The 27870-nt window shown below is 57.2% G+C and overlaps 1 protein-coding gene across 4 annotated transcripts; it reads left to right on the top strand.

The window, feature by feature from the left end:
• Nucleotides 1-555: 555 nt before the first annotated feature.
• On the top strand, nucleotides 556-23239 carry MYO1C (myosin IC). 4 transcript variants are annotated; one of them, XM_054573297.1, is made up of 32 exons: nucleotides 556-792; nucleotides 7593-7748; nucleotides 7867-7982; nucleotides 8556-8754; nucleotides 8841-8921; nucleotides 10318-10497; nucleotides 10573-10671; nucleotides 10880-10993; nucleotides 11076-11147; nucleotides 11544-11663; nucleotides 11787-11869; nucleotides 12089-12194; nucleotides 12301-12381; nucleotides 12684-12775; nucleotides 14258-14352; nucleotides 14432-14478; nucleotides 14591-14671; nucleotides 16719-16824; nucleotides 16930-17047; nucleotides 17624-17737; nucleotides 17813-17889; nucleotides 18250-18318; nucleotides 18417-18501; nucleotides 18605-18764; nucleotides 19054-19137; nucleotides 19870-19963; nucleotides 20054-20109; nucleotides 20256-20391; nucleotides 20470-20540; nucleotides 20631-20728; nucleotides 20803-20902; nucleotides 21305-23239. In XM_054573297.1, the coding sequence occupies exons 1-32, from the start codon at nucleotides 718-720 to the stop codon at nucleotides 21329-21331; spliced, it is 3192 nt and encodes a 1063-aa protein (XP_054429272.1). In that variant the 5' UTR covers nucleotides 556-717; the 3' UTR covers nucleotides 21332-23239. The 4 variants fall into 4 exon arrangements, with proteins under 4 accessions (XP_054429272.1, XP_054429275.1, XP_054429273.1 ...); XM_054573300.1 differs by lacking the exon at nucleotides 556-792 and adding an exon at nucleotides 1566-1651 and having other exon boundaries at nucleotides 21305-23238; XM_054573298.1 differs by lacking the exon at nucleotides 556-792 and adding an exon at nucleotides 6141-6234.
• Nucleotides 23240-27870: the final 4631 nt, after the last annotated feature.

Below are 27870 nucleotides of genomic sequence, written 5' to 3'. Positions count from 1 at the left end.
AGCAGGACTAAGGCTGCTCACAACCAGGGAACACAGGGACCAACCTCCCAAGCGTTTGTCTCTAAAGGCGGTTGGTACAGGGGGCTTCTCACAGTGCCCTCCTGCCTTTCCAGCCAGTTAACTGCCTCTGCCCCACATGGACAGTCCCCCGCAGCCCTGGCCTATCAAACTCAAGGGGCTCACATGCCGCCATGGGAGGCAGGCGATGTGGGGGGAAGGGGACAGCGCATGCGGGAGCGGCAGTGCCTACTGATGGATCCTCTTGGCTTAGGACAGGATGTGCATTCTGGTTTGGGGAGTGGTCACTGTGCTCTCCAGCTGACACCAGTGAGTGGGCAGGGGGAGAGGCCCAGCCAGGGAGTTACTGGGGAAAGCCTCCTACACTTTGACCTAGAGCCCAGGGTACCCCGTGGTGGCTGTATCAGTTGCTCTGGTTACCTGGGACAACAGGCATTTCCTCCATCACTCAGCCCCTCCTCTTCCTGCCCCAACCCTCTGGGCCAAGAGGCCTCCCAATCAGACCTGGGCTGCTCCAGCTGTGTCCTGAGGCGCTGGACCAGACACATCCCCTGGGGCTGAAGTTGAAGCTGAACCAAGTGGCCATCCCAGCATAAGACCAGATTCCTGGCTCCAGGAGCAGCCATAGCCAGTGGGCAGGCGGGCAGGCCTTCACTCAGAGGCCCCAGTGCTCAGCAACGCTGGCTATCCACAGGCGGAATGGCGCTGCAAGTGGAGCTGATCCCCACCGGGGAGATCATCCGCGTGGTTCATCCCCACAGGCCCTGCAAACTTGTAAGCTGGGGTGGTCTGGGCTGGGAGGAAGGGTGGCAGTATATTTCCAGGACCCCCAGCCTTCTTTCTAGCAAACCCATTGGGAAAGAGTTGAGCAGTATATGGAAAGAAGGGGTAAGGTTTGAAAAGCCACACTATTAACCATCACTAGGAGCAGGGTTTTTCAAAGTGGAGATCTCGGTTTGAATTCCTTCTCCTTTTGCTCCCTGGCCCTCAGTGGGCTGGGCTATGAACTGGGCATAGCAACAGGTAGGTGACAGGGCTGCTCTGAGGTCAAAGGACTTGTGCATGTAAAGCTCCAGGCACACAGTGCAGGCTCAGTCAGTGCCTCCTTTGGCCAGCTCAGAGCAGTAGCTTGAGCGGAACGGAGGGTGAAGGGAGAGAGGCAGTCACAAAAAGAACCGACCGGGCCTGGCATGGAGAGGAGGGGTCGGGTTTGCTCTGGGGATGCACAGGGGCCCTAGGATGGTGAGGGAGAACACCATCAGACGCACCCAGCCACCCAGTACTGCAGCCAAGGGGGCAGGATCTTTGCTGGAGGAAGGTTCAGGCCTGCGTGCGTGTGTTCATGACTGTGCCGCGCCTCGTTCTCGGAGCCGCTTGCGGCGTGCGCGGCACTGAGTCTCCGCGGACTAGGACTGAGTCAGGACCAGGGCGGGCCGGCCCGGGCTGTGCTGGGCAGCAGGCTGTGTGTGCGCGCGCGCGCGAGCCCGTGTCTGGGCCTTGCCAGGGATGACGACAGGCAGCGGCCCGGCCCCGGGCGGGCCCTGGGCGGGGAGAACGTGCCGGGACCGCGGACTCCGGAGCCGGCCACGCCGCCCAGCTTGGCCCCCGCCCGCACGCCGAAAGAGCCGAGCCGGTGAGTACGCTGGGCGCCGGCGCGGGCGCGGGGCGGGCAGAAGCATTATGGCTACGGGAGGCCTCCGCGACCGTGCGGGAAGCGGAGGTCGCCGACCCCGGGATCGCCAGGGTCGGGGGTCGGCTTGGCCCGGTCTGTGCGGGGTCCCAGGACCCTATGGTGCCAGGGCTCGGCCTGGCGAAGACTTAGATTGCTTGTGGGTAACACGAGGGCGGGGAAGAGAGGCTGGGGTCTCGAGACCCAGGAACCCAGCACGCCCTTTGGCCATACTCTGTCTCTGGGTTCCGGAGAAGCCGCCCGAGTCCCGCCCCTTCCCGTTCCCCGCCTCCTGGGCCCAGTATTGCCAGGGGCCCCGCGCGCCTCGACCCTAGTGAGTGAAGCGGATAAGGGGGCTTCCAGATGAATGAGAGAATGAATGGCTGGCCGACCGCCTTATTCAGCTGCTGGCACGCTCTGGCCTCCTGCTTACACTGTCTGCTCTGTGATTCATTCATTCACACAGGCGGCTACAAGGGGTTATTGAACCCCACTGTGCCAGGCTGAGTGTATGCTCCTGGCAGGAGCAGTCTCCTGGGAGAGACTGACCAGGAAACTAGCGATTATAGCGTATTGCGATAAAGAGGGGGCTATGTGTTGGAGGGAGTCAGGAAGGGGTTGTGGAGGAGGTGATACCTGAGCTGAGTCTTCAAGGATGGCTAAGAGTCATTGAGTTGGTGAGGGGAAGTGTGCGCAGGGACAAGGAAATTGCAGGTGCAAAGACAAGAAGGTTAGAGAGCCACGTGTGGCTGGTGGCAGGGGTGGGGGCAGCTCATTCTGGCCATGTGTGGTGGTGAGGCATGGGGAGAGAAAGGACTGGAGAGGTCCGCCCGGTGTAAGAGCAGTGGAGTAGATTGAGGAAAGAGGGGGCCTGGCAAGAAGCAGTGGATGTGAAGCGCAGGCTTGGCTGACAGACCGATACCCTATAAACCTTCAGTCTATTAACATAAGATGTTAATTGATCGGATTGCATTTGTAAACACCACAGGCTGCTGTGGGAAAATGGATTAACCGGAGTAAGGCAGGGAGGCTAGTGTGGAGGCTGCTGCTTGGTCCAGGAGTGGAACGGTGATGGTGGAGCAGAAGAAAGGTTTTAGCAGGTGGTGACTCCTTGGTGCGAGGAGTGGAGGGAGGTGGGAGGGCAGGCCTTTTGATGCCGGTGCCTCCCTCCTCTCTACATACAGGCTACTGAACAAGGAGGGTAGGTTAGGGGGGCACGGAGCTCTGTTTATTTCTGCTGGACCCCCAGGCAGAGGCGTCTGGCAGGCCAGAGGCCCACACTTCTGGAGCTAGACTTGATCAGGTCCTGTGAGCAATCAGGGAGAGCCCCTAAGTCATCACCGATCCTCCCCCTTCCCCCTCACAACTTTCCCTCTAGTCTGGAACAATCCTTTGTGGGACCGCTTGGGCCCAGCCCTAAAATGTTTTATAAATATAAATTGAGCACCTGTTCTGTTCCCAGCGCTGCACTGCCAGTGAGATAAGCTCCGGTTCTTTCCAGTATCCCAACAGGCCTTGCAGCTGCCTCCGTGAAAATTAGCTTATAGCAGCGATCTGGGGGGGGGACCTCAGAGCAGGCATTCCAGACTTTCGTGGCCCTGGCCCTGGGCTGGGGGCGCATTTGGGGCTATCCATTGTCCTCCCCACTCGTCCAGGGGTCAGGCTTGGGGGCACCTGGCCCATACCAGGTAAATGGCACTGGATAATCCAGGTCCACTGGAAACATCTCCCCAGGTGGGAGGAGACCCAGAAGCAGCTTTAGGAAACAAGTCCTGGGTCACTCAGAGGCCATGGCTACACCCCAGCCCTAGGTCCGGGGCCATGTTAAGAGCCCAAAGGCCCTGGCCCACACTTCCTAGCTACTACTCCTAAAGCCTACATGTCAATAGTAACACCTACAGGGTTGTGTACTGGGCGCTGCAGTCATTAGGTCACTGAGGAAGGTCACAGCCTGGCAGAGTAGCTGTTAACCCTTAGAGAGAAGTTTGGAAATCTTCGAGATCTAGGGCAGCTCTGAAGGAGTGATGAGTGCTAGAGCTCTTGGTTCCAATCCCACCCTCCTTTTACTAGTCCTGCGATTTTTATTTTTAATATATAACCTTTATTATATCTTTTCCCATTACCCTTTAGTCCCCCTTTGTAGTCCCTTCCCTCCTGGTCCTGAGATCTTATACAAGTCATTCACCTGCCCAGCCTCAGTTTCCCCGTCTGTAGAATGGGGGTAACAATACAGACTCTTGGCGTGGCTGGACTGAGAACGCAGCAGGTCCTGGCGCTGCAGCCTCCGTCGCCGTGTCTCTCACACCCTCAGGCTCCCTGCCTCTCTACCCACTCTCCCGGGCTGGCACTTCCGTCAAGGGAGGCGGGGCGGGGCGGGGCGGGCCGGCCACGGGCTGCCGAGGGCCTGGGCCGGGGAGGGGGCCGGGGCCGCAGCCGGCCTCAGCCGCGCGCAGCGGTGGAGACGCGCCCTCCTTCTGCCGCCGGGCGGTGGTTCCCGGGGCGCCAGAGGGCATCCCGGGAATGCGGCGGCGCGGCTCCGGGTGGGTGATGGCCGGCCGGACCCCTCCGCACGCGGATTCCCCTCATTCCAGCCGCCTGACGCCGCTGCGGGCGGGATGGACACTGCGACCGCGAGGCTCCACCTACTTGCCGGCTCCTCCCCTCGGGTCCCGGAGCCCAGTACCCCCTCACCGCTGGGAGCCGCTCTCCCGGTGGAGCTCGCTGGAGCTCCTTCCCCCAGCCAAGGTGGACTGGAGATTGAGTCCCTTCCCTGCTTCCGCTCCCTGTGGAGTTTAAACCTGGGGGCACCGCAGCGTGTGCCCCCTCCTGCCTTGAGCCCGCCTCTGCCGGGGGCGTTTCATACCGCCACTCCCCCTCCGCTCCCACTCAGCTCCCAGCTGCGTGCGGTAGCACCCAGTCCCCTCGCCCCCTCCAGGGGGCACCGTCTCCCAGCTGGCGCCAGCGCCGCGGGGCTCCCCGGGTCGCGGCTCTGCCCGGGCTGTTGTTCCCGAGGTAATGAACCTTCCCCCACGAGGCTGTAGCCCGCACCTGCCGCAGCCTCACCCCCTCCCCTGGGAGCCCAGGTCCTAGGGCGGGGCGCACTGGAACTTTGGGTCCGGGTTCTGCCTTCCTCTCTCTAGGATATAAGTCAGTGTCCCCAGTTTGCGCCTCAGGTTCCTTATCTGTCAGGTGGGGGGCGGGGACAGGTGACGTTGTTGAGAGCTCTTTGTAACTGGCAGACGGGTCCGAGGGGCTTTCCCCACTAGATAAGAAGCCTAGCCCAGGGCCTGGCTCTCAGTAGGTCTGCCCCGAGCGCGTGTGGAATGAGAGTCTGGCTGAGAAAAAGGGAAGTCGTGTTTACTGAGGGCCTGGGAGGTGCCTTAGGGCTGTATCTTAGCCTCCTCTACTACCCTTTCGAGGCAGGTATTGGCCTCATTTTGAGGAAGAAGAGGTTCGGAGAAGTGAAGCGACTGACTTGACCGTAAACAGCTTGTAGTAAATACTCCGTCCAGCCTTTTGCAAGCCCTAGCCATCACTACCCGACTAGCGGCGGGGTCTGCGTTCGAGTTCGCTCGTCGGGGTGTTACCTCCCCAGAGCCCAGCCAGGGTGGGGCTGCCGGGGGCTGGTTGGGGAGGAGGGGGTTCTGGGCAGAAAGTCTGAACGTATCCGGAGGGACCAGAGAGCGAGGCCCCATCCAGAGGAGGGAGAGAGGTAAGGAGACCCTGGGGCACAGAAGCCCTAGTTGGGCTGTCCGGGATAGGGAAGAAGTGTATGGGCCCCAAATCCTGGAAGTCGGACGTGGGTTTCCCAGATGGGAAACTGAGACCTCCGTTGAGGCCGGGCACACACGGCTCTGTGCAAAGTCGTCCTGTGGCTGTCCCTGTCCCCTAGGCACGCGCTTTCTGTTAACGCGGGAACCTAAAGAGATTTTCTTGGGGCTTAAAGACAAGGGGCCCACACCCCCCAAAGAGAGCGTAGCGGGGTGGCCAGTGCCCCGCATGGAGGCTCCGCCCGTCTGGGTGCGCCGGCCGTATTTGGACATTTCGTTCTATTTTTAACTTTGCCTGGACTTGAGGTTGGGGGGAAGGGAGAGGGAAATCCTGCTTCCTCCGCCACCCGCGGGCCTCAGCCCCCTTCAGCCTGGCCTGGTGCGTGGTGTAGACACAGGCCCGGAAGTGAGTTCCGGGTCGGTGTAGACGCGGCTGCCGCGCGGGTTCCGGGCCCCACCCTGGAACCAACGACGTCCCTCCTGGAAAACCTGACTCAGGCCGAGCCCCTGCCGGCGGGGAGCCCCGCCCCCGCCCCGAGAGCACCCTTAGCTCCAACTCCCCCAACTGCAGAGGGACCCCGGAGTCCGAGCCCTGGGGAGCCCGAGGCGCCCGGGGAGTCCCGCGCTTCGCGGGCTCACGGAGGGGGCGGCGCGGGGGCGGGTCGGCCCCTCCCTCCCTGACGCCGCCGCCGCCGAGCCCCGGGCGGAGAGCCCCGGCTGCGGAGCGGGGCGCCAGGCCGGCCGGGCAGGATGCGCTACCGGGCGTCGGTGAGCAGGGTGAGGGCCGGGCGGGGGTCGCGGGCGTCCCCCCTGCCTCGCGGCGGCGCCTCGGCCGCGTCAGGAAGCGGGCGCGGCCCAGGAATTTCGGGTGGAAAAACGTCCCAGAAAGTTGCAGCGGGAGGAGGCCGAGGCTGGGAGGGCCGCGGGGCGCGCGGACCTGGGGCCTGGCCCCTAGCGCACGGGGAAGGCGGAGAGCTCGGAGACCGTAACCCAGAGGGCGGAGGGGGCGGGGTGCCGGCCAGATACGCTAGCAGCTTCAGGGCAGGACGGGGGCACAGAGGGGCAGTGAGGGACAGGCCCGAGGGAGGCAGGCCCCTGGGTACACCCGGAGGGGTGCCCATGGCCAGGGGTCGGGGTGGCCTGTCGTTGGGGAAGACCTGGTAGCCTCTTGGGGATCTAAACCCCACCCCCCCACCTTGCTCTTCTCTGACCCGTGACATTTTTTTGGTGTCAATTTCCGAGAGGCCCCAGACCCTTCTTGAAGAGTATGTCGGTGGAGTGAGGGCTTTGTTGCGCCTGTCCCTCTTCCTACCCTCTGGTGGGCCCCAGAGGCAGATGGAGGCAGGCAGCTGGGCTTTCCGTGGTAAAACCCCCACCCCCTTGAGGCCTCTCAGGGTTCTCAGTGGAGGAGAGTGTCTGGGGAGCCTGGCAGCTGATGGGGAGGGTGTGGCCCAGTCATGGGAGAGAGGCCCCCCTTTTGGGGTGAGTGTTGAGTCCAGGGCCGGTGGGAAGCCCTCTGGGGGATCTCTCTCCTATGACCTGAGGGTGGCTTCTTACCTGGTCCCCAGACCCTCTCCCCCTGGAGATTTTGGATGGGGAGGAGAGAGACGCCCCCTAACCTGCCTGCAGAATTCACTCTGAACTATTTGTCCTCCAAAACACCTGTCACATGGCTTGGAACTAAGAAACCTGAAGTCACCTGGTCTAACTCAACCCCTCCTCCTTGAGACGGAAGCTGCCCTGAGAGGGGAGGGGATTTGTCCAAGGTCAACAGAGCATTTTCTGTTCCAGGAGTTCCTCTTCATGACCCTCCTTTCTCCACACAAAACTAGCACCTCTCTGGATTCAGTGGCCTTGCTCCTGTATCCTCGAGAGTTCTCTGTGCTCCTGTGTCTGTGTCCACATCCCATGTGCCCCACAAGGGATCTGTTTTGTGTGACCTGTGTCCTCCGTTCCATGTGCCGGCTGCCTGTGACCAGGCCCGGTGTACCCAGCATGGCCCATCTCCTGGATGCTCTGCGTGTCCTGTGTTCAGACCTCCTGTATCCGCCTGCACCTGGCTGCCCTCTAAGTCCCGCAGACTGTGGTGGAGGGGAGAGGCGGCCTTACCCCCTCCTGTGGCTCATTCCCAACAGGCCCTGGGCAGCGACGGGGTGCGGGTGACCATGGAGAGCGCACTGACCGCCCGTGACCGGGTCGGGGTACAGGATTTTGTGCTGCTGGAGAACTTCACCAGTGAGGCCGCCTTCATCGAGAACCTGCGGCGACGGTTCAGAGAGAATCTCATTTATGTGAGGCCCAAGCGGGAAGACAGTGGGGGTGCTGGGGTGCTCAGAGGCAGGACTGATGGGAAAAGAGGCACCAGTGGCCTCTGGGAGAAAATTCTGAGTCTCCTCCTCTGACCCCCAGACCTACATTGGCCCGGTCCTGGTCTCTGTGAACCCCTACCGGGACCTCCAGATCTACAGCCGTCAGCACATGGAGCGTTACCGTGGCGTCAGCTTCTATGAGGTGCCACCCCATCTGTGAGTGAAAGCTGCCTCCCCATTGAGATGACCCCACCTGACCCTTACTTACTCTAAAATGACCCCTGACCTCCCACTTTGGATGAATCACTGCCCACATCTGTGAAGAATCCCAGAGTCCCTCACCCTGCGCTGACTCCACCCCCTACCCGAGGTGAATCAGCTCATCTGGGCAGGACCGCGTCAGCAGGACTCGCCAGCCCCCACATCAACTCATGCTCACACATGACTGACTTGCCCAACTCTGCCTGGTGTAGCCCCCAACCTGAGCGACCCTCTGAGGGACCTCCAGCCCTACCTATGAGTGACCCCAACCTCCACTTGAATAACCTGTAACACCCCTACCCATGAGTGATCTCCTCCATCTGAAAGTGACCCATCCACAGCTGTAACCCTTTACTCAAATCCTTGAGTCCCCCAATCCTCACCTTCAAGGGTACATGCAGCTCCCACCCACAAGCGAACTCCAACCAGACATGGGAGTGCCCTCCCTCAGCCCTACCTGCAGGACCCCCACTCCATGCAACTGCTTGCACCCCTACTCCCTGAGCTCCTGACCAGCCTCTGTCCCAGGTTTGCGGTGGCCGACACGGTGTACCGGGCACTACGCACAGAGCGTCGGGACCAGGCAGTGATGATCTCTGGGGAGAGTGGAGCAGGGAAGACGGAGGCCACCAAACGCCTGCTGCAGTTCTATGCCGAGACCTGCCCAGCCCCTGAGCGGGGTGGTGCTGTGCGTGACCGGCTGCTACAGAGCAACCCCGTGCTGGAGGTGGGGAACCAGCAGCATCTGCGGGGAGCGGGGGCGCTGCGCTAGGGAGAAAAGGCTGGCATCCCTCATACCACATCTGCTTCTAGGCCTTTGGAAACGCCAAGACCCTCCGGAACGATAACTCCAGCAGGTTTGGGAAGTACATGGACGTGCAGTTTGACTTCAAGGTATCTGTGGTGTACCAGGGCAGGGCGTGGGACTCCTGTTCACTAGGCACCCCTTGGTCAGGTCTTTGGCAGGAGTAAATAGTTACTGAGTTCCTACTGTGTGCCAGGTGCTGTTCCAGGTGCTGGTGCTATAGCAGTGAGACAAAACAGACAAAAATCCTGCCTCCGGGGGAGAGAGGCACTAAACAGAAAAACGTAATCTAGGTGACCAGTGCTGTGGCAAAAAATAAAATGAGGTGGGGGTGGGGCAGTGGTTTTCTGAAATAAGACAGAGAGGCCTCACTGAGAAGGTGCCATTTTGGTAAAGGTTTGATGGAGACAGGAGAGCAGCGGTGCAGATGTCTGGGGGAGAGAGGTCAGGCAGAAGGAAGAGCAGCGCAAAGGCCCTGAGGTAGGAGAGTCGTGCTTTCAAGCAGGGGGGTTAGAATGGCTGGAGAAGGGAGCGAGGGGCCAAGGAATAGGAGAGGCTGAATGGTGCAGGCCCTTGAGGGGCTTTGCGTGAACTTTTGTTGTTTTTTTTTAACTCTGAGTGGAAGGGGGCCATCAGAGGATTTGGAACAGAAGTGTGTCAGTGTCTGACTTTCCTCTTAAAAAGGTCGTTCCGGCTACTTTGTTGAGAATAGGTGGTCAGAGAACCAGGCCAGGCAGGGAACCCAGTTAGGAAGCTGATACAATAATAAGGCAGGTGACAGCCCTGGCCGGTGTGGCCCAGGTGGTTAGGCGCAGTCCCGCAGGGCGAAGGGTTGCCGGTCCCATTCCCGGTCAGGGCACTTGCCTGGGTTGTGTGTTGATCCCCTGTCGGGGTGCATGTAAGAGGCAACCAGTCGCTGTTTCCCTCACACATTGATGTTTTTTCTTCCTCTTTTTCTCCCTCCCTTCCCTTCTCTCTAAAAATAAATACATAAAGTCCTTAAAAGTAATAATCATCATCGAGGTGACAGGTGACTGTGGCTGGAACCAGTGTAGTGACAGTGGAGGTGGTGAGCAGTGGTTGGATTCTAGGGGTTTTGAAGGTTAAGGCAGAGGGTTGGCTGGGCAAGTGATGTGAGGAGGACTGCGCATGTTTTGGCCTGAGCGCCTAGAAGGATGAAGTAACCATTCACCAAATGGAAGACGCTCAGACGAGCTAGCCCGCGGAGGGGGAGGTTCGGAGTTCAGCCTCAGGCCTGTTGAGTTTGAGACGCCTGTTGTACAGCCAAGTGGAGCTGACAAGTGCATGGGGTTGAATGTCCTCATTTCTTAGATGAAGAAACGGAGGCAGAAGGCGTGACTTGCCTGAGCCCATGCAGCTGTGGCAGAGCTGGAATTAGCGCCCAAGGGTGCAGGGGGGAGAAGGGAGGATGGACCCCGTTTCCCAGTCCCCCGGAGCAGTCACCATGTCCTCTCCTGCCCACAGGGTGCCCCTGTGGGTGGCCACATCCTCAGCTACCTTTTGGAGAAGTCCCGTGTGGTCCACCAGAATCACGGGGAGAGGAACTTCCACATTTTTTATCAGCTGCTGGAGGGGGGTGAAGAGGAGACGCTGCGCAGGTTGGGCTTGGAGCGCAACCCCCAGAGCTACCTGTACCTGGTGAAGGTGAGGAGCTGGCAGGCAGGGCAGGTGCCCCCGGGGAGCTGCAGGACTGCCAACCCAGCTCTGCCCCTCCTCTAGGGCCAGTGTGCCAAAGTCTCCTCCATCAACGACAAGAGTGACTGGAAGGTCGTCAGAAAGGCTCTCGCGGTCATCGACTTCACGGAGGACGAAGTGGAGGTGAGGCCTCTCTGCTGGGGACCCTCCCTCTCCTCTTGTCACTCTCTGAAAATCCCCGTCCACTCGTGCTGCTCGTTTCCACTTAGATCGCCCTTCTCCTCTCAAACACTTTATGCCTAGTCCCTCTTTCATCTGACCATCCTCTGGGTGCCCTCGGGAACCGCTCAGCCCCTCCTATGACCCTCATCTGCCCCTGCCTGTCCCCCAGGACCTGCTGAGCATAGTGGCCAGTGTCCTGCATTTGGGCAACATCCACTTTGCTGCCGATGAGGAGAGCAATGCCCAGGTCACCACGGAGAATCAACTCAAGTATCTAACCAGGGTGAGCGGAGCGAGCAGAGGGCAAGGGCGGAGCAGCTGGGCGCAGGGAAGGGCACCCTCACCACGTGCCCCCCTCTTGACAGCTCCTTGGTGTGGATGGCTCAACGTTGCGGGAAGCCCTGACACACAGGAAGATCATCGCCAAGGGAGAGGAGGTGAGGCCGAGCCCCTGCCTGAGTAGGCGGGGTGAGGGGTGCGGGTGTTCTGGGGTCGCTCCCGCTCTCCCCGCTGCCCCTTCCCCCGGTCCGTTCAGCTGGACCTCTCAGCAATGCTGGAAGGACACAGGGCAGGGAGCTGGCCAAGGTCACACAGGAAGAGAGTGACAGAGTCAGGCTGGAACCAAGACTCCTACGTCTAGGAATGAGACCTCTTGTCCCTATACCCCCTTCCCTCTGGTGTAGCCTCTGTGTCCTCTCCTGTGTCCCTCCTCAGCACACCCCCGAGTGAGGAAGGCAGAGCGGGCATAGTTTCCTGGTGTTCGGCCTGAACCGAAGCGGTGGGGGTGGGCAGGGGCTTCAGCATCCATCTCCCTGCCCACGCCACACCTGCAGCTCCTGAGCCCGCTGAACCTGGAGCAGGCTGCGTATGCGCGGGACGCTCTCGCGAAGGCTGTGTACAGTCGAACTTTCACCTGGCTGGTCAGGAAGATCAACAGGTCGTTGGCCTCCAAGGTGAGCGCATGGTCCAGGCTGCTCCCAAGGCAGCAGGGGAGGCAGCCCAGGGAGGCCTGGGGCTGGGAGCTGGGGGCTGGCAGACGTGGGGACCCATGCTCTTGGTTGAATGACTGGCCCTAGGATGCTGAGCGCCCCAGCTGGCGGAGCACCACAGTCCTTGGGCTCCTGGACATTTATGGCTTTGAAGTGTTTCAGCACAACAGGTCAGTGCCCCCTTCCTCTGGCCTGTCTCTCCTCTCGTCTTCCCGTCCTGGTCCCTCTCCTCTGTTCCCTGCCTCTTTCAGTCCTTTCAGTGATTCCCAGCCACCATGGGTCCTGAGGAGGATTTCTTCCCATAGCTCCTCAGGGTACTCTCCCCTCTTCCCTTACCCCCTGTCCTGCGTGCCCCTGAGCTCCTGGGGTCTCTTGTACCTTCCTCACAGCTTCGAGCAGTTTTGCATCAATTACTGCAATGAGAAGCTGCAGCAGCTCTTCATCGAACTCACCCTCAAGTCGGAACAGGAGGAGTATGAGGCGGAGGGCATCGCGGTGAGTGCGGGCCTGCAGGCGTCCCAGGCCCCGCGGGAAGCCCAGGCTCGGTCCCAGAGAGGCACCGGGGCCCCGTGATGATGCCCTCCTTCCCTCTACCCCGCAGTGGGAGCCCGTCCAGTATTTCAACAACAAGATCATCTGTGACCTGGTCGAGGAGAAATTCAAGGGCATCATTTCCATTTTGGTGAGTCCTCTGTTCCTCGAAAGACTCGTGCGAGGGGCTGGGTGAGAGGACGTCACTCTTTCCCGTTTCTCTCCAGGCCAGTCCACGGAGGGCCAGAGCTTGGGGATGAGCGGGGACAGGGCAGGGCTGTGCATTGCATGGAGGGTGAGGCGAGGTGCTGGCGGGATCTGGACGTCGCCTCCAGGAGGTCCCTATGACCTGCCTCTTTTTCCTGTGTCTGTGCCTCCGGCACGGTGCCCCTAAATGCCCTGTGCCCTCCGGCCCCTCCCAACACATCCATCACTCTATGCCATACCCCCCAGGATGAGGAGTGTCTGCGCCCTGGGGAGGCCACGGATCTGACCTTCCTGGAGAAGTTGGAGGACACAGTCAAGCACCATCCGCACTTCCTGACGTGAGTAGGGTTGCAGGGCCCCCTGGGGTAGAACCTGTGGAGGCCTGGGATCCCCTCACAATCATAAAACACCAGCCACGAAGAGGTGACCGTATGAGGCGCTAAGTTAAACCAGGTGCGCAAAGCCACAGCTCACAAGACATCCACAAAGACAGAAGCCAGGAGCATGGCTTCTTCCTTATTCTTTTCTGAGAATGAAGCTTGCTAAGATTTTTTAGCTTCCTTATTTGGAAATTGCTCTTTATTTAAGGAATCCCCTAAAGTGGGCAGAGGGAGAAAGGAAGCCAACCCCTCTGTCCCAGCTCTGTCCTGCACATTCTGTGCACATCTCCTCCTCCAACCTGAAGCAGCCCCGGAAGGAGGTGTTCGTGGCACTGTCTCCATTTTACTGAGGCTCCAAGAGAGTTATTTGCCCAAGGTTATACCACATCTAGTAAGTTACAGAGCTGGGACTCAGTCCTAGGGCCGCAAATGCCAAAGCCCTGAGCTTTGTTGCTTCATAGTATATTAAAACCCTTTTTCTGATTGTAAACATAACATTGCTCGTTAGAGAAAAACTGGAATGTGTGCAAAGGCCACTTGTAGTCCTGTTACCCAGAGGTCATCACTGGTAACAATCTGAGGCATTTCCTTCCTGCCTTTTTCTATACATTTTTTTTTTCATAGTTGAGAACTTACTGGGTCAGTGTCATTTTATTATAACATTGATGAGATGCTGTGGGAACTTTCCTCTTGTTTATATCAATTAACATAGGGTAAAATTGGTTTCGTTATACATCATTTCAATTAGAGTCACAGAACCGATTGATGACATTGAGTGAGGGCTTCCTGTAGAAGGCTCAGGGTAATGTTGTATCCTGAGCATGTTCTTGTATCATCAGAGAAATTTCCTCAAAACGCTTCCTCTAATGGCTCTAACCCACAGACACCCCGCTGCCCTCACCAGCCTCGGGGGCCCCTGGCCAGCCTCCGGCTTCTGCTAGATAACAAGGCTGCCACAGACATCTTTGTGCCTTAAATCTGCCTGTGTCTCTGGTTAGTTGCTTGAAATAGTTCTTAAAAGTGGAAAATGGGCCAAAGGGTATAAACATGCTTAAGACTTCAGTAATCTCTTGGGGCAAATTCCATTCTTAAAATGTAGCAGGCAAGTGCTCAGCCCTCTGAGCCGTCATGCAGCAGCCAGAGGCATGGGGGTTGCCCTCGGCCCAGCGTGCCGTGGCAGGGTGGAGGCCCAGGTCCCAATCCTGGCACCGAGGGACCCTGGGCAAGACCGCCTCCCTCCCTTGGACTCAGTGGCCGCCTCTGTGCAGGAAGGGTGATGGCCTTGCCCTGTCTACCATGGTGCAGAGTGGGCTATGGTATGACCGTGGGCATGCCTGCTCCTCACTGGGTGCCTGTTTCCTCTCGAAGGATCTTCAGCAGGCAGAGAGCGTGGCTCAGGCCAGCAATCTATAGCTCCTCCCTGTCACCTCCCCCACGCAGGCACAAGCTGGCTGACCAACGGACCAGGAAATCCCTGGGCCGCGGGGAGTTCCGCCTTCTGCACTACGCTGGGGAAGTAACCTACAGCGTGACCGGTGAGGATTCTGGGGCTGGGTCCCCACAGTGTGTGGGAGGGGGGCTCTTCCTCACCTCACATCTGCCCTTCCGTCCCAGGGTTTCTGGATAAAAACAATGACCTTCTCTTCCGGAACCTGAAGGAGGTGAGGAGGCCTGGGGGGAGGATTCCAGGTTTGGCTCCGAATGCCCTGTGCCCCGGGAACCTGTCCTGCCTTCCCTGGTACCACTACCTTGATCCTTGCTCTGCTCTCACAGACCATGTGCCGCTCGGAGAATCCCATTATGAGCCAGTGCTTCGACCGGAGCGAGCTCAGTGACAAGAAGCGACCAGAGACGGTACAAAGGCTGTGGGACCCGAGGGGACGTGTGTGCACGCACGTGGATTAGGGCCTGTATGATCCCGGGAGTTGGCCATGTGCACGAGAGCTTGTGTGTTTCCTGGCGCCTTTGTGCGCATCTGTGTGTGTCTAGGAGGTTGCTTGTGGGGGTGTATCTGTGCCTACTTCTGTGTGTGTGTGTGTGTGTGTGTGTGTGTATACACATACACGCACACACACCTACACACACATCTCTGCGTGGGCACTTGCATGCAGTCACTCATTCAGCAGACATTTGTAGCACATATTAGCAGGCATTTAGGAGATAAAAATGTATACGTGCTGTCATAGAGATGTGTGCCGGGTGCTTTGGAGACTTAGAATAGGGAGCAGCAAACTGCCTGAGGGAGTGGAAGGAGGGAGGGGGTCAGGGAAGGCTTCGTGGAGGAGGAAGCATTGAGATAATGGGAATGAGTAGGTGCTTGTCAGATGGACCTATGGGAGGGCACTGTAGGCAGCAAGAGGCCCCCAATACACAGAGTCCTAAGAAGTCTAGGAGAGGGGCATCATCGAGGAAAAAGGCTGGGAAAGGCAGGTGTGGCCAGCAGTGCCAGATTTGGGGAGCGCTCCAGTGGGCTGAGGGCAGGGGTGTGGCTGTTGGGCTTGACAAGAGCGGGGCCGGAGAGCAAGGGCATTAGGGAAGGGTAGGCCAGAGTGCTGTGGCCTCGGCATGTTTGGCAGGGAAGGCACGGAGGCAGCGTGTGGCCCAGGGTCTGACTCCCTGGAGCCCTGCCCTCCCCTCCCTCCTTCCCCTTCTTCAGCACTCTCATCTTCAGGCCTCAGTACCCGCAATGAGGACACCTGCTAATCCACTGCTGCCCAGGCCTCTGCAAAAGCTGATTCACGCGTTGAGTGATGTCTTCCAAGTTGCCCCCAGGCACCCCAGACTCCACAGCTATATAATGGGCCCTGGGTTCCCAGTCCCCCAGGCCTGCTCCTCCTGTGTCCCTAACTTGGGTCAGGGATCATGCTCCACCTACTCCCACAGGCCAGAAACCTGGGTAGCATCCCTGACTCTTCAGTCTTCCCCTGTCTCCCTCATCCAAGCAACCACTCGATTTGCCCGATTCTGCGGCCTGAACGCTTCTCCACTGTCCCTCAGGCCCTGGATGCCTGCCCTGATCCTGCCTCTGACCCTCTTTTCTACTTCCCACCTAGATTCATGTGCTGTTTGTAGCTCCCTGTGTGCACTGAGCCTGTGCTCAGGCTGTCCTCTACCTGGAATGCCTTTCTCTCCTGTCTTCCTTCTGGCTGTCTCCTACACATCCTTTATTTTTTAAAGATTCTATTTATTTTTAGACAAAGGGGAAGGGAGGGAAACATTGGTGCAAAAGATGTCAGTTGGTTGCCTCTCACAGGCCTCCAACTGGGGACCTGGCCCACAACTCAGGCATGTGCCCTGACTGGGAATTGAACCAGCAACCTTTCAGTTTGCAGGCCAGTGCTCAGTCCACTGAGCCACACCAGCCAGGGCGCCTACACATCCTTTAAATCTTAGCTGAAGCATCATGTCCAGGAGGCCTGTCCTGATGCCCATTACCCCAGAGGCTGGAGTAGTTGCCCCTTCTTGCTGCTCCCAGAACCACAGGCATGCAGCCTGTCATTAATGGGACCACGATAGATTGCAAGGCTGCTGGAGTCTGCTTGAAGGTCCTGCAGAGAGCAGTGTACAGGAACAATGGTTGAATGCATAGGTGTAGGACACATTGTTTAGGAACATGGTCCTGAAATTATAAAAAGAGAAAAAGTGGTTGAGTTGAGACCTGAGCAGGATTTTTAGGCCCCAGCAAGGTTCTTGAACCGAGGTCTCTAGCCAAGCCAGAGTGGTGCAGGGGGGCCTGGTCTGTCCCCTCCTCCATCGTGAGAAAGAGCGGTAGAGGAGGGGCCCCAGCAGGGCGTAGTTGTGGGAATTGTTGCTGCTTTGCCCCAGGGCGGGGCTGTGCCAGGCAGGGATCAGCGGCCTCAGCCTAGCTCCAGCCAACCTTCCATTTGCCTTGGCTTACCAGGTGGCCACCCAGTTCAAGATGAGCCTCCTGCAGCTGGTGGAGATCCTGCAGTCTAAGGAGCCGGCTTACATCCGCTGCATCAAACCCAATGACGCCAAGCAGCCTGGTAGGCCCCTCCCACCCACGGGCCTGGGGGGCTGAGCCTCTGGGCAAGGGCCATGGGCCATCTGTCTGTGCAAACCAGCTGGTTACCCTGTTATCCCTCCTCCAGGCCGCTTTGATGAGGTGCTGATCCGGCACCAGGTGAAATACCTGGGGCTGATGGAGAACCTGCGTGTGCGCAGAGCTGGCTTTGCCTATCGCCGCAAATATGAGGCTTTCCTGCAGAGGTGAGGGCGAGGCCTGGCTGAGTGCCAGGAAAAGGAGTCCAGAGGGTCGGAGCCTCTTAGATCCTGGGAAGGAGGACAGCGAATCTTGGCCGCATTTCAGAGACAGGATGCTGAGGCGCTGATCTGTGGGACCCATGCCAGGGGCCCTTCCATGCTACAGGCCTGATGTCAAACGTGGTAGCACACCCCGTGCTCCCAGGCCTTGCCCTCACGGAGCATCTGGGCAGGGGCCCGTGGGTCAGGCATCCTCATACCTGTCACCAGGAGAAATGGTAAAAACTTAGGAGAAGGACAGTTCCTGATCATCTCAGAAAGCAGAGAGCAGCTTTGTGGTTGTCCTGAGTTAAGGGTCTGGGGAGTTAGGTGTGAATTCCATCTCTGCTACTTTCCAGCCCCATGGCCTTGGGCAGATAAGAATACCTCAGCTGCCTTGTCTTTAAAAGGCACCTTCCAGGCTTTCTGTGAGCTTCCAGTTCAGGGGACCTCCCGGCAGGAGCCCAGGAAAGCTGGTTTGTGTTCCTAGGGAAGGGTGCTGGCTGGGGTGGGAGCTGGGTGCATTTCTGCTCCTGCCCCCAGGTACAAGTCGCTATGTCCAGACACATGGCCCACGTGGGCAGGACGGCCTCAGGATGGGGTGGCTGTGCTGGTCAGGCATCTTGGCTACAAGCCAGAAGAGTACAAGATGGGCAGGTGAGTGGTGCCCGCTCCTGGGGCCTGGGGGCCGGGGGGGTGCTGACCAGGGGCTGATCACTGCTGCCCTCCCAGGACCAAGATCTTCATCCGCTTTCCCAAGACCCTGTTTGCCACAGAGGATGCCCTGGAGGTCCGACGGCAGAGCCTGGGTGAGAGAGGCTCCACCCTTCCTGTCCCGGGGGGTCTTTTCCGGGTGGGGGGCCAGGAAATCAGTCACTGCATTTGGACTTCTTTTCCAGGAAGTCCGCCTCGCCCACATTCAGCTGCCTTCCTCACCAGCTCCAGCCCCAGCACCCACCACCTGTCCTGCCCCTGGGTACCAACTCTGAGCACATTCCCACATTCCTTTCCTCCCTATTTGCCTTCATTTACTTCCCTTCTTATTTTATCCTTTCACTCAATAGCTCCTTCTACCCCTCCTTCATTCATGGCACTCAGCGAGCTCCAACAGCCAGGCCTCCAGCCAGTCCCCCGAGCTCAGGCCAATTGACTTTCTTTCCCAACCACAGCCACGAAGATCCAGGCTGTCTGGAGGGGCTTCCATTGGCGGCAGAAATTTCTCCGGGTGAAGCGATCAGGTTCGGGGGCCCAGCGGTCTTCGGGAGAGGCAAGGTCTGGGGCTAGGGTGGGCCGCTGCGATGATGAGATAGAGGCCAGCCATTTGTGGTGTCTGCAGCTATCTGCATCCAGTCATGGTGGCGGGGGACTCTGGGACGGAGGAAGGCCGCCAAGAGGAAGTGGGCAGCACAGACGATTCGGCGGTGAGCACTGGGGTGCTGTGGCGGGGCGCAGGGCAGGGCGTGTGTAGGGGTCTGTTGTCAGACTTCTTACCCCCCTCATCCCTGTTGGGCCCCCCACCCCCAGGCTCATTCGAGGTTTCATCCTGCGCCATGCCCCCCGTTGCCCCGAGAATGCCTTCTTCCTGGACCACGTGCGCACCTCTTTTTTGCTCAATCTGCGGAGGCAGCTGCCCCGAAATGTCCTGGACACTTCCTGGCCCACGCCACCACCTGCCCTGCGTGAGGTCTGTGGGCCCTCCCGCCCACGTAGGGACCTTCAAAGCACTCCGTGGAGGGGCCCAACGAGATCGATCGTGTGGCCAGAAGAGCAGTCGGGAGGGCTCGCCGCGGGAGGGGAACTGGGGTTGGGCTGTGGAGGACGAGTTGTTTTGAAACAACTTGGGAATGCAAGAGGTGGTCCAGGTTGGGCGGGTGTCGCTTAGGTAAAAGCCTGGCGGTGGGCACATGCCTGCTGTGCTCAAGAGGGAAGGGAGCCGGGCTGTCTGGGTGCCCTGATGTTGCTTGTGTCCGCAGGCCTCGGAGCTCCTGCGGGACCTGTGCATGAAGAACATGGTGTGGAAGTACTGCCGGAGCATCAGCCCCGAGTGGAAGCAGCAGGTCTGGAGAGCCAGGAGGCAGGCGTGGACTGGCGGGGGGGCGGGGGGGGGCACCATCTGAAGAGCGCCGGCCTGCGGGGCGCACTTTACCCCTGATTTTCCATGTGACCTCAGAGGGGCCCCAGCCCCTCTTCGGCCTCATGTATGAAGCAGAGGCTGGAGTAGACTGTGGGTGGAAATTAGGGTTCACCTCCCGGGCCAGCTCCGCCAGACTGGTGGAGGATGCCCAGAGCCTTGTGCTGAAAAGGCTATAGCTCAGACTAATCGATTGATAATGTCTTCTGTGGGTCTGGAGACGGACATGGATGGCCAATGTGCCTTGTATTTGCCAACTCGATATTGGTTGATGCCAAAGGCCCACCTGGCTCAGGTAACCTGCGGAGGTTTTGAGTGTTAGCGATCATCAGCCAGCTTCAAAGTCCCACGTCGAAGCTGCATATTGGGGGTTCCAGGGCCTGATGAGGGGAATTATCCCCATAACTGGGCCTGGACCCCAACAAGGCTGTCATGACCCTTCTAGGGAACTCTGCCTTAGTTGGCGGAGCCAGGGGTAAGGTAGAGGAGGGACTCATGGGCGTGCTGGTGGCCGGGCTCAGCCTGCTGGAGTTGGGGCCGGAGAGCAGAGTGGGTGAGGGAGGCTGTCGCAGTGTCTCAGCTTCTGAGGTTGACCTGACCCCCAACAGTGACAGTCCCCACCCTTTGACACCCCTGCGCCCTGCCCTTGTCTCCTCAGCTGCATCAGAAAGCAGTGGCCAGTGAGATCTTCAAGGGCAAGAAGGACAATTACCCCCAGAGTGTCCCCAGGCTCTTCATCAACACACGGCTTGGTGAGCCCGACTTTCCAGTGCTCAGACCCTCTGTCAGCATCCTGGTCCCCTCTCCCCTCCTCTGACTCCTCTCCCCGCCCTGGGTTGCAGGCGCAGACGAGATCAGCCCCAGGGTGCTACAGGCCCTCGGCACCGAGCCCATCCAGGTGAGAGCCTGCCTGCCACGCTCAGTCCAGCACAGTTTTGCTGCCCAAGGGCTGGAGAGAGGTGTCAGGCCTGGGCAGAGGGGGCAGGGGTTTTCCCTGGAGCCCCCTCAGCTCTCCCCTTCCCTTCACCCACACTCTGTCCTCAGTATGCAGTGCCTGTGGTGAAATATGACCGAAAGGGCTACAAGCCCCGACCCCGGCAGCTGCTGCTGACACCTAGTGCCGTGGTCATCGTGGAGGATGCCAAGGTCAAGCAGAGGATTGATTACGCCAACCTGACCGGTGAGCCAGAGTCCAGGGCTGCACAGTGAGGGCCCCTGCTCGGACCCTTGATCCCTGACCTCTGCCCTTCCCCCTCAGGAATCTCCGTCAGCAGCCTGAGCGACAGCCTTTTTGTGCTGCATGTGCAGCGTGAGGACAATAAGCAGAAGGTGCCCCTTTGCGGGGACTGGGAGGCAGGGTGGGCTGGGTTCTGTAGCCCTGGGCAGAGCCTGACCTCTCTCCTTGTCTGCGCTCCACAGGGGGATGTGGTGCTGCAGAGTGACCACGTGATTGAGACACTGACCAAGACGGCCCTTAGCGCCGACCGTGTGAACAGTATCAACATCAACCAGGGCAGGTGAGGCAGGCAGGGGTGGCGAGGGGGCTCTGGGTACACAGGTGGGCAGGCCTCACACGCCCCCTCCCCTCCAGCATCACGTTTGCAGGGGGCCCCGGCAGGGATGGCACTATTGACTTCACACCTGGCTCAGAGCTGCTCATCACCAAGGCCAAGAACGGCCACCTGGCTGTGGTGAGTGGGACCCGGCAGCAACAACGCCTGCTTCCCTGCTGACGGCCCTAGGACTGGGGTGGAGCCTCTGGCGGCCAAGGCTTCTGTGGTGGCACTTGGGTACCCCAGCACCCCTATCATCCCGTTGCCTGCTGGGGACCAGACAGAGGGGAGTTTTGAGCCCCCACAGTGCAGAGGGTCATAAAGATGATGGCATGGGGAGGTGGGAAAGACTTGGGGGACTGGGGGTGTGCTGCGCGGGAGGAAAGGGCCGCTCTGGCTAGGACAGGGAGTCCTGCGGGAGTGGCATCAGAGTCTCCAGGACCAGGCTGCTGCTGCGTGCTCCTGACCTGTGAGGACAAATGCCTGAAGCCGCTGTCTGCTTCCCGCTCACCACTGGGGCTTCTCCCTTTGCCCCTGCAGGTGGCCCCACGGCTGAACTCTCGGTGATGAAGGCACCCACTGGACCCTCCCACCTCCCAATGCTTTGCTTATCCTCTCTTCCCCTTCCCAGTTACCAAAGACTCAAGCTACCAGACAGGGACCCAGGGACACCTCAAAGTCCACCAACAAACTCCCGTCTCCTGCTCACCTCTCTCTTGAGGGAGCTGCGGGGGCCAGGGAGCTGCCCCAGGAGTGGGCCAGGCCGGGCCACAGCAATAGGAAAGCCGGGGCCAGAGGCAGATATGCCAGCCCTGCTGCCAATGCCAAATATTTGAGAGAAGGGAACTTTTGCTGAGGTTTTCTCTGAGATTTTTTGACACTTTATAGGAAACTATTTTTTTTAAATGCCATTTTCCCACCCCAAGACACACTGGATGTGTTTTCCCTGATCCAGCAGGGCAGGGAATGTTGCTCAGAGGCCGGGCGGCCTGGGCCCTGGTGCACTCTTCCCTGCCCAGGCCACCCTGTCCTCCTTGTTCCCTTGGCACCTTGTCTGCCTGCCTGCCCACCTATACCCTTTGCAGCCCATTTCGACATCCACCCGGGGGCTGAGACCACCCTTGCCTGCCCCCTTCTTCCTGCCTTAAAAGTGCCCTTTCAATATCATCAGCCCAGCCTGAGGGCGTCCTGGAGTGGGGGAAGGAGTCTTAGACAGTAGAGTTTGGCAGACTGAGAGGTCGTCCAGTCCAACCTCCTGGTGTGAGAGCAGGAGACAGCAGCCCAAAGAGGGGCAGGGACTTGCCCTTCATGCTGCAGGTTGGGGCAAATCCAGGACTATAGCCCTGGCTTCTCAGCACACTTCACTGCCTCTTCCAGGGACAGGGGGCCCATAGAACAGGCTCTTGTCTTAAGGGAACACGTGGCTCCCCGACCAGCAATCACCCTTGGGGGCCACCAGGTAGGAGAAGTGCTCCCGCCTGGGTCCACACCTTAGGACAACAAATACTCTGCTCACATAACTTTGGCCTCGATTCAAGGATATGAGGCCTTTCCTGGGCCCTCACGTGCTCCCTGTCCTGGGAACCTGGGGAAGGGGCTGGCCTTAGGAGGAGCTGCAGGGGCATCACCTCTTTCTGCTGCTGCCCCCACTACCTCCCCAGGGGATCTGGGGGCTGCCCAGCTGCCCCTGCCCTCCGGGGGTCTTGGCCCACTGCTGACATTTCTGCAATCCAGAGAAACACTAAATAAAGCAATACATGTTTGCCAACATTGGTCTCCTTGAGAATGTTAAGAAAGGGAGAGGAGCCCTAGAAGTCAGCCAGGTGTCCTGTATTAGAATTTTTCCCTTGTTCCCAGAAGGAAGGAGGCAGGGCTCCCTCCCCAGGGGAAAGGGCAGGTGCAGCCAATAGCCACAACGGGGACTTGCTTTTTCATTTTCTCCCCACCGAAGGGCTGCTCTGCCTGGCCCAGTGCCATGGATTGGGGGGAGGTAAACATCACACACAGTCCCTTCCCAGTGGGCCTCAGCCCAGCAGGGAAGCCTGGTGCAGCCCCCTGAAACGCAGCCCCGTGTGGGAAGTGCAGGTGCCAAGGGGCAGGCCCACTAGAGACTGACTCCTGACTGGGTGGGTGGTTGCAAACATCTCACAGAGAAGATAACATTCGAGCTAGTTCTCAAAGGATAGTCTCCAAATTCTGTTGCAAGTGACAAACCTTATCCAAACTGGCTTGGGAAGAAAAGGACATTGGCATGTGCAACCCAACTGCCCTGGGGCTGGGCTGCTCCCAGGTGCTCAGACAATGTTGTCACAGATGTGACTGCGACCATCTCTTGGCTCAGCCTTTCCTTGTGTGGTAGCAAGAGCCACCACAGCACCATACTTTTATTCTATGAAGTTGGCAGCAGAGGCAGAGAAAAAGTGCCTCTTTCTGAGCAATTCAAAAGTCTGAGTAGCCCTGGCTGGTGTGGCTCAGTGGATTGAGTGCCCGCCTGCAAACCAAAGGGTTATTGGTTGGATTCCCAGTCAGGGCACATGCCTGGTTGCGGGCTGGGTCCCCAGTAGGGGGCGCACGAGAGGCAACACATTAATGTTCCTCTCCCTCTCTCCTTCCCTTCCCCTATCTTCAAAAATAAATAAAATCCTTAAAAAAAAAAAAAGCCTCAGGGCCAGTTCTCAGTGGACAGCTTGAATGAGGTGCTGTTCCCTGACCCACCCAATCATCATAGTTAGGAAGAAGGCCTTACCCTGATGTGCGCCTGCCAGGCCTGGGTCATGTGTCTACATTCCTCACCAAAACAGAAGTGGCATGCACCACACTTGACCACAAGGACCAAAAATGGGGGCAGATGACTTCCCAAAAGAAAATCAGCATTGCCTCCAGAAGAAAGGGAATTAGTGTTGTAAGCTGCAACCACAGAATTCATCAGTAGATGGCTAAGCCTTTTCCCAAGCAGGAGGAGCATTGCTGGGAGAAAGAGTGGCAGGCCTAAAAGGTAGGAAAGTTAGGTTAGGGTCAGGCTACCTGCTCAAGTTAGATTCATCACCTAAGGCAAAAAGTTCTCAACTAAGCGATATCATGTTCAGTATGGCTATCTTGAGCTTGACACTATCCCGTGAGTACACCTAGATTTTGCTTCCAGAAAAAGGAAAGCACCACAATAATTTGTCTGCTCTATCAGTAGTCACTGTGGCTCTAAGAAGTCAACAGATAAGATAAACGTTGTGTTAGGTGCAATTACCAGGTTTACAACTGTAACAACACTCCTTTCTCCAGCCAATTGATATGCATGGGCAAGTGGTGTCACAGAGGTAACCAAGGATGGTTTTCACCCTCAGCTCACAAGCTGCAGGAAGTGCAACGCCCTCCAGGAGATATCTGCGAGTTGTAGGAAGCTCATTTTGGCCTTGGACGAGCGCCTCCACTCTGCTCTACATTCCTTCATTCATCCGACAGTTACTGAACGTGCCCAGCTCTCTGGGAGAGGCTTGCTACCTGACAGAGCAGGAACAAGAAGACCCAAATCCTTGCATTTGTGGAGTTTCCATTCTAGAGGGGAAGAGAGGACAAGTCATAAAACTAATGGGGAAAATATATAATTAAAAGGAAATAAATGCTAGAAAAATAAACAAAGCAGAGAAGGGAGAGGTAAGCTGGGCATGCACTTTGCAGTTTCACATGGACTGTGAGGGCAGGCCTCCAAAAGGGGTGGCACTGGGACAGAGTCTGAAGGGGCGAGAGGTGACCGGATACCCAGCAGAGGGAAGGCCGAGCACGAAGCATGGGGTTTGTTAGAGAAGGAGGAAGGTGGGGTGGCCGGAGAAGGGTGGGGGTGGGGCGGAGCAGAAGACAGGTGGGTTTGCCTCTCACCTCCTTCAGATGTTCTGGATTTTCTCAGCTCCTTGAGGAAACTTGGCACCTGCTCCTGGGTTCCTCCCCACAAAAGCATCTGTGTGAGCAGCTCTCCTAAAGGATGGGGGCAGTGAGGAGGTTTACTTGCAGCAAAGCAGACCACTCATTCTCAACAGACCTACTGCATGTCGCTGCTGGGAGCATCTCGCTGGCCTTTCCAAGAAGGTCCGGCCTCCTGCCTTGGTCCCCAGCACAGCCTCCTCCCCCAGACCCTTCTTGGAGTCCTCTCACATTTCTCCCTAGAGCTTTCCCCTAATGTCTGCCTCCAGATCCTGTCTCTGCACATTTAAGACTGGTCCTTGTCTCTGCATAACTCGGGGCTACCCACTAGGCATGGAGCATCTCTCTTACAGTCCAGAAGCTCCAGCAGGGACTTGGAAATTTCCAATTTCTCTGTCTCCTTTGTCTCTTTCTCTGTCTCCATACATGAATAAGAACAGCACAGATGTGTAGTTTTCCACTAATACAAACTATGCTTACACACACTTACCCACCTTTTCTCTCTCACACACACTTTGGGAGGTGATACTGTAAGTTTCCTCTCTAAATAATTTTTGTCATCTTGATACAAATAAACTTTCTGATTGTCTTTTTTTAAAAAAAAAAAAAAAAAAAAAAAAAGGAAAGTGGGTATGAGTAGCCCAGTTCCAGAGTGTTCCATTGGTGTACTGCCCTGGCATTGTGTAGTCCCCAACCTGCACAGCTGTATGAGGCAGCTCTGGCTATTTCAAGTGACACAGAGCAGGCAGGCACGCAGGCCGCTGACCCCCCTGCACCTCCTCTGTTGCTGTGATAAGGAATGTCTTACTTTCGTTAGGATAAAGCCTAAAGAACTTTGGTGTGTTTTTCTCTCCAGTAGGGCAGTCTTCCCTTTTTCACCCTTACTCACCCCTGCTTCTCCCCACTCCCATCCCCAGCAGCAGCAGCCCATCCTAAGCAAGAAGGCCATGTTCTTTGTAGGGCAGGTCTCAGGCTTATGGGGTGAGGGTGGGAGGGCAAGAGCCTCCATTATAGCTGCAAAGCCTGATGTATGAAGCGGAAAAGAGGAGGAAGAAAAGAGAAAGGAGAAAGGGGCAGAGTGGACTTGCCTTCTCCTTGACCCAAGACCACTCCTGTTTCTACTTTGTTGTCCACTGAACTAGTAGATTCTCCATGCTCCAAGGAAGAACACACCTGAGTACCTGCTTGGGGCAATCTCCTTGCTTATTTTCCAGCTCAATTATGATTTGTCTTTTCTCTCTTCCTTTCTTCTTTTGTTCTGTCTTGCTTTCCTTTTTTTCCTTCTTGGAGTGTTCCCTTCTCTGCTCCCACCCTCTTCATCCTCATATACCCTGGGGCTAAAAGGCTTCAGAACTTCACCGGAAGCCTCTGGGTAAAGTCCTTTTGAAAAGCCAGGCCATCCTGGGGAAGTGAGTGGCGGGGACTTTTCTTTCCCAGAGGACAGAATTCACACTGGGGTGGCTTCTGCTGCTAGCTTGTGGTGACATGCTGTGACTAAGCCAGAGTCACCATGATTAGTCATGCACAGCAGGAAAGGTGACTTGCTCCCCTCTCCTTCCTGGAGCAGGCCCAGGGGTGTGTGAAGTGGGTCTGGGAGAGGTGTGTTATTCGTCTAAGATCATAACCCAGGACTGACTCATTCTTCAAAACGTCTACTTCTGCCATCCTCCCCCACCTGCCACCTCCACCACTCGTATCCCAGATGTGGGAGAATGAAACAGGCTGGCTCTCTTCCCCACAGCATTTGAATCTCGGCTCTCCCCTTGGCAGCTTTGCCTTTGGACAAGTTACTTAAGCTTGCTGAGCTTCATCTGTGAATGGAGATAGTTGTAAAATACCAATTCATGAGGCTGTTGAGAAGGTTAAATAAAATGATCTACACAAAGGCAGCACTATACCTGGAAGGTAGAATTCTCTGAATAAATGTTAGCTATTAGCTGTTACTATAAAAAAATTATGGGATGTCTCCTATATAAATAAGGTGCTCGACCTTTGAGGTGCTCTATCATGGGATACAAACAGACCTGTAAATGAAAGATTACAGTACATTGGGTAAGAACTGTAATGGAGATAATATGGACATAGTGCTGCCCATACAGAGAGGGAGTGATGTGGAAAGGAAAGGGGAGGCATTTGAGTTTGAGATCCCAAAAGGAGTAGAAGGGTGTTTCAGAAAGAGGAAACACAAGTTTCATGTAGAAGCAGTTAAGAGGAGACTGTGGTCCAGTTTTATGCTGTGAGATCAACTGGGAGTCTTTAACACCTGGAAACTGTTAAAAGTTTTACACAGGATAGCCACAGTCTCGGGGTTGTAATTTAGAAAGAGCACACTGCCAGATGTGTGCAGTGCAATTAGGGACAGCAAGACAATAAGAGCACCATTGAGCACTCTGTTCAATGGAATACAGATATAGATATGAAATACAGAGATAGAGGTGATCATGAAGGTACAGAGAGTAGAAGATACCTATGGCCACAATTAGGGTTTAGAAGAATCTGGGCATCCGATGACTTGAGAGCCTCAATACGGGGAACTCTAGACTTCTACCCCACTTGGCACATTCTGTTCTCTTTGTCTTTTTTTTTTTTTTTTGGTGCCGAAACCCGGGAACCCCTTTGTCTTAAATGCCCTTCCCCTCTTGTCATGAACATTCATTCAGCACATGACACCTCCTCTGGGAAGCCCTCTTGCATCCCTTCACAGGCTGGGTTATGGGTCCCTTCTCTTGTTCCTAGAGCCCTCGTCTGTTCCCTATTCGTTAGCATGGCATATTTTTGGACTGTTTCTGGTTTCTCCCACTAGCCTGAGAATCCAATGAAGAAAGGTCTCTCAGCCTTGATCATCTTTGCTCCCACAGGGCAAATGTATCAAAAACTGCTGAATCAATCAACGAAAACAAGACCTTTAGGTGGTGTGGGGAGGGAGAAGCTGGAGGGAACCGTCGGAAAAAAGACCGCCTCAGGCAGCTTAGGCCTTGGGGCCATATCATTTTTTTCTATTCCAGTTGTCTCATTGGTGCTACCTTGAAGTCCTGGGCCATCCAGGAACTTGAAGTCCGGCGGAACCGCACGGTCAACAGCAAAGATATATACAACGGCCCACGGCGGGCTGAGGCCCCGCCCATGGCCCCAAACTCCGCCACTCCCTCTTCTGCAATCCCGGTTCCCGCCAGGCGGCGACGCCCGTGAGGCCG

Source organism: Pteronotus mesoamericanus, unplaced genomic scaffold (assembly GCF_021234165.1).
Source record: "Pteronotus mesoamericanus isolate MK-2021 breed Mesoamerican mustached bat unplaced genomic scaffold, CSHL_Meso_final contig_246, whole genome shotgun sequence".
Classification (NCBI taxonomy): Eukaryota; Metazoa; Chordata; class Mammalia; order Chiroptera; family Mormoopidae; genus Pteronotus; species Pteronotus mesoamericanus.
This window is presented reverse-complemented; position numbering and strand designations above follow the sequence as displayed.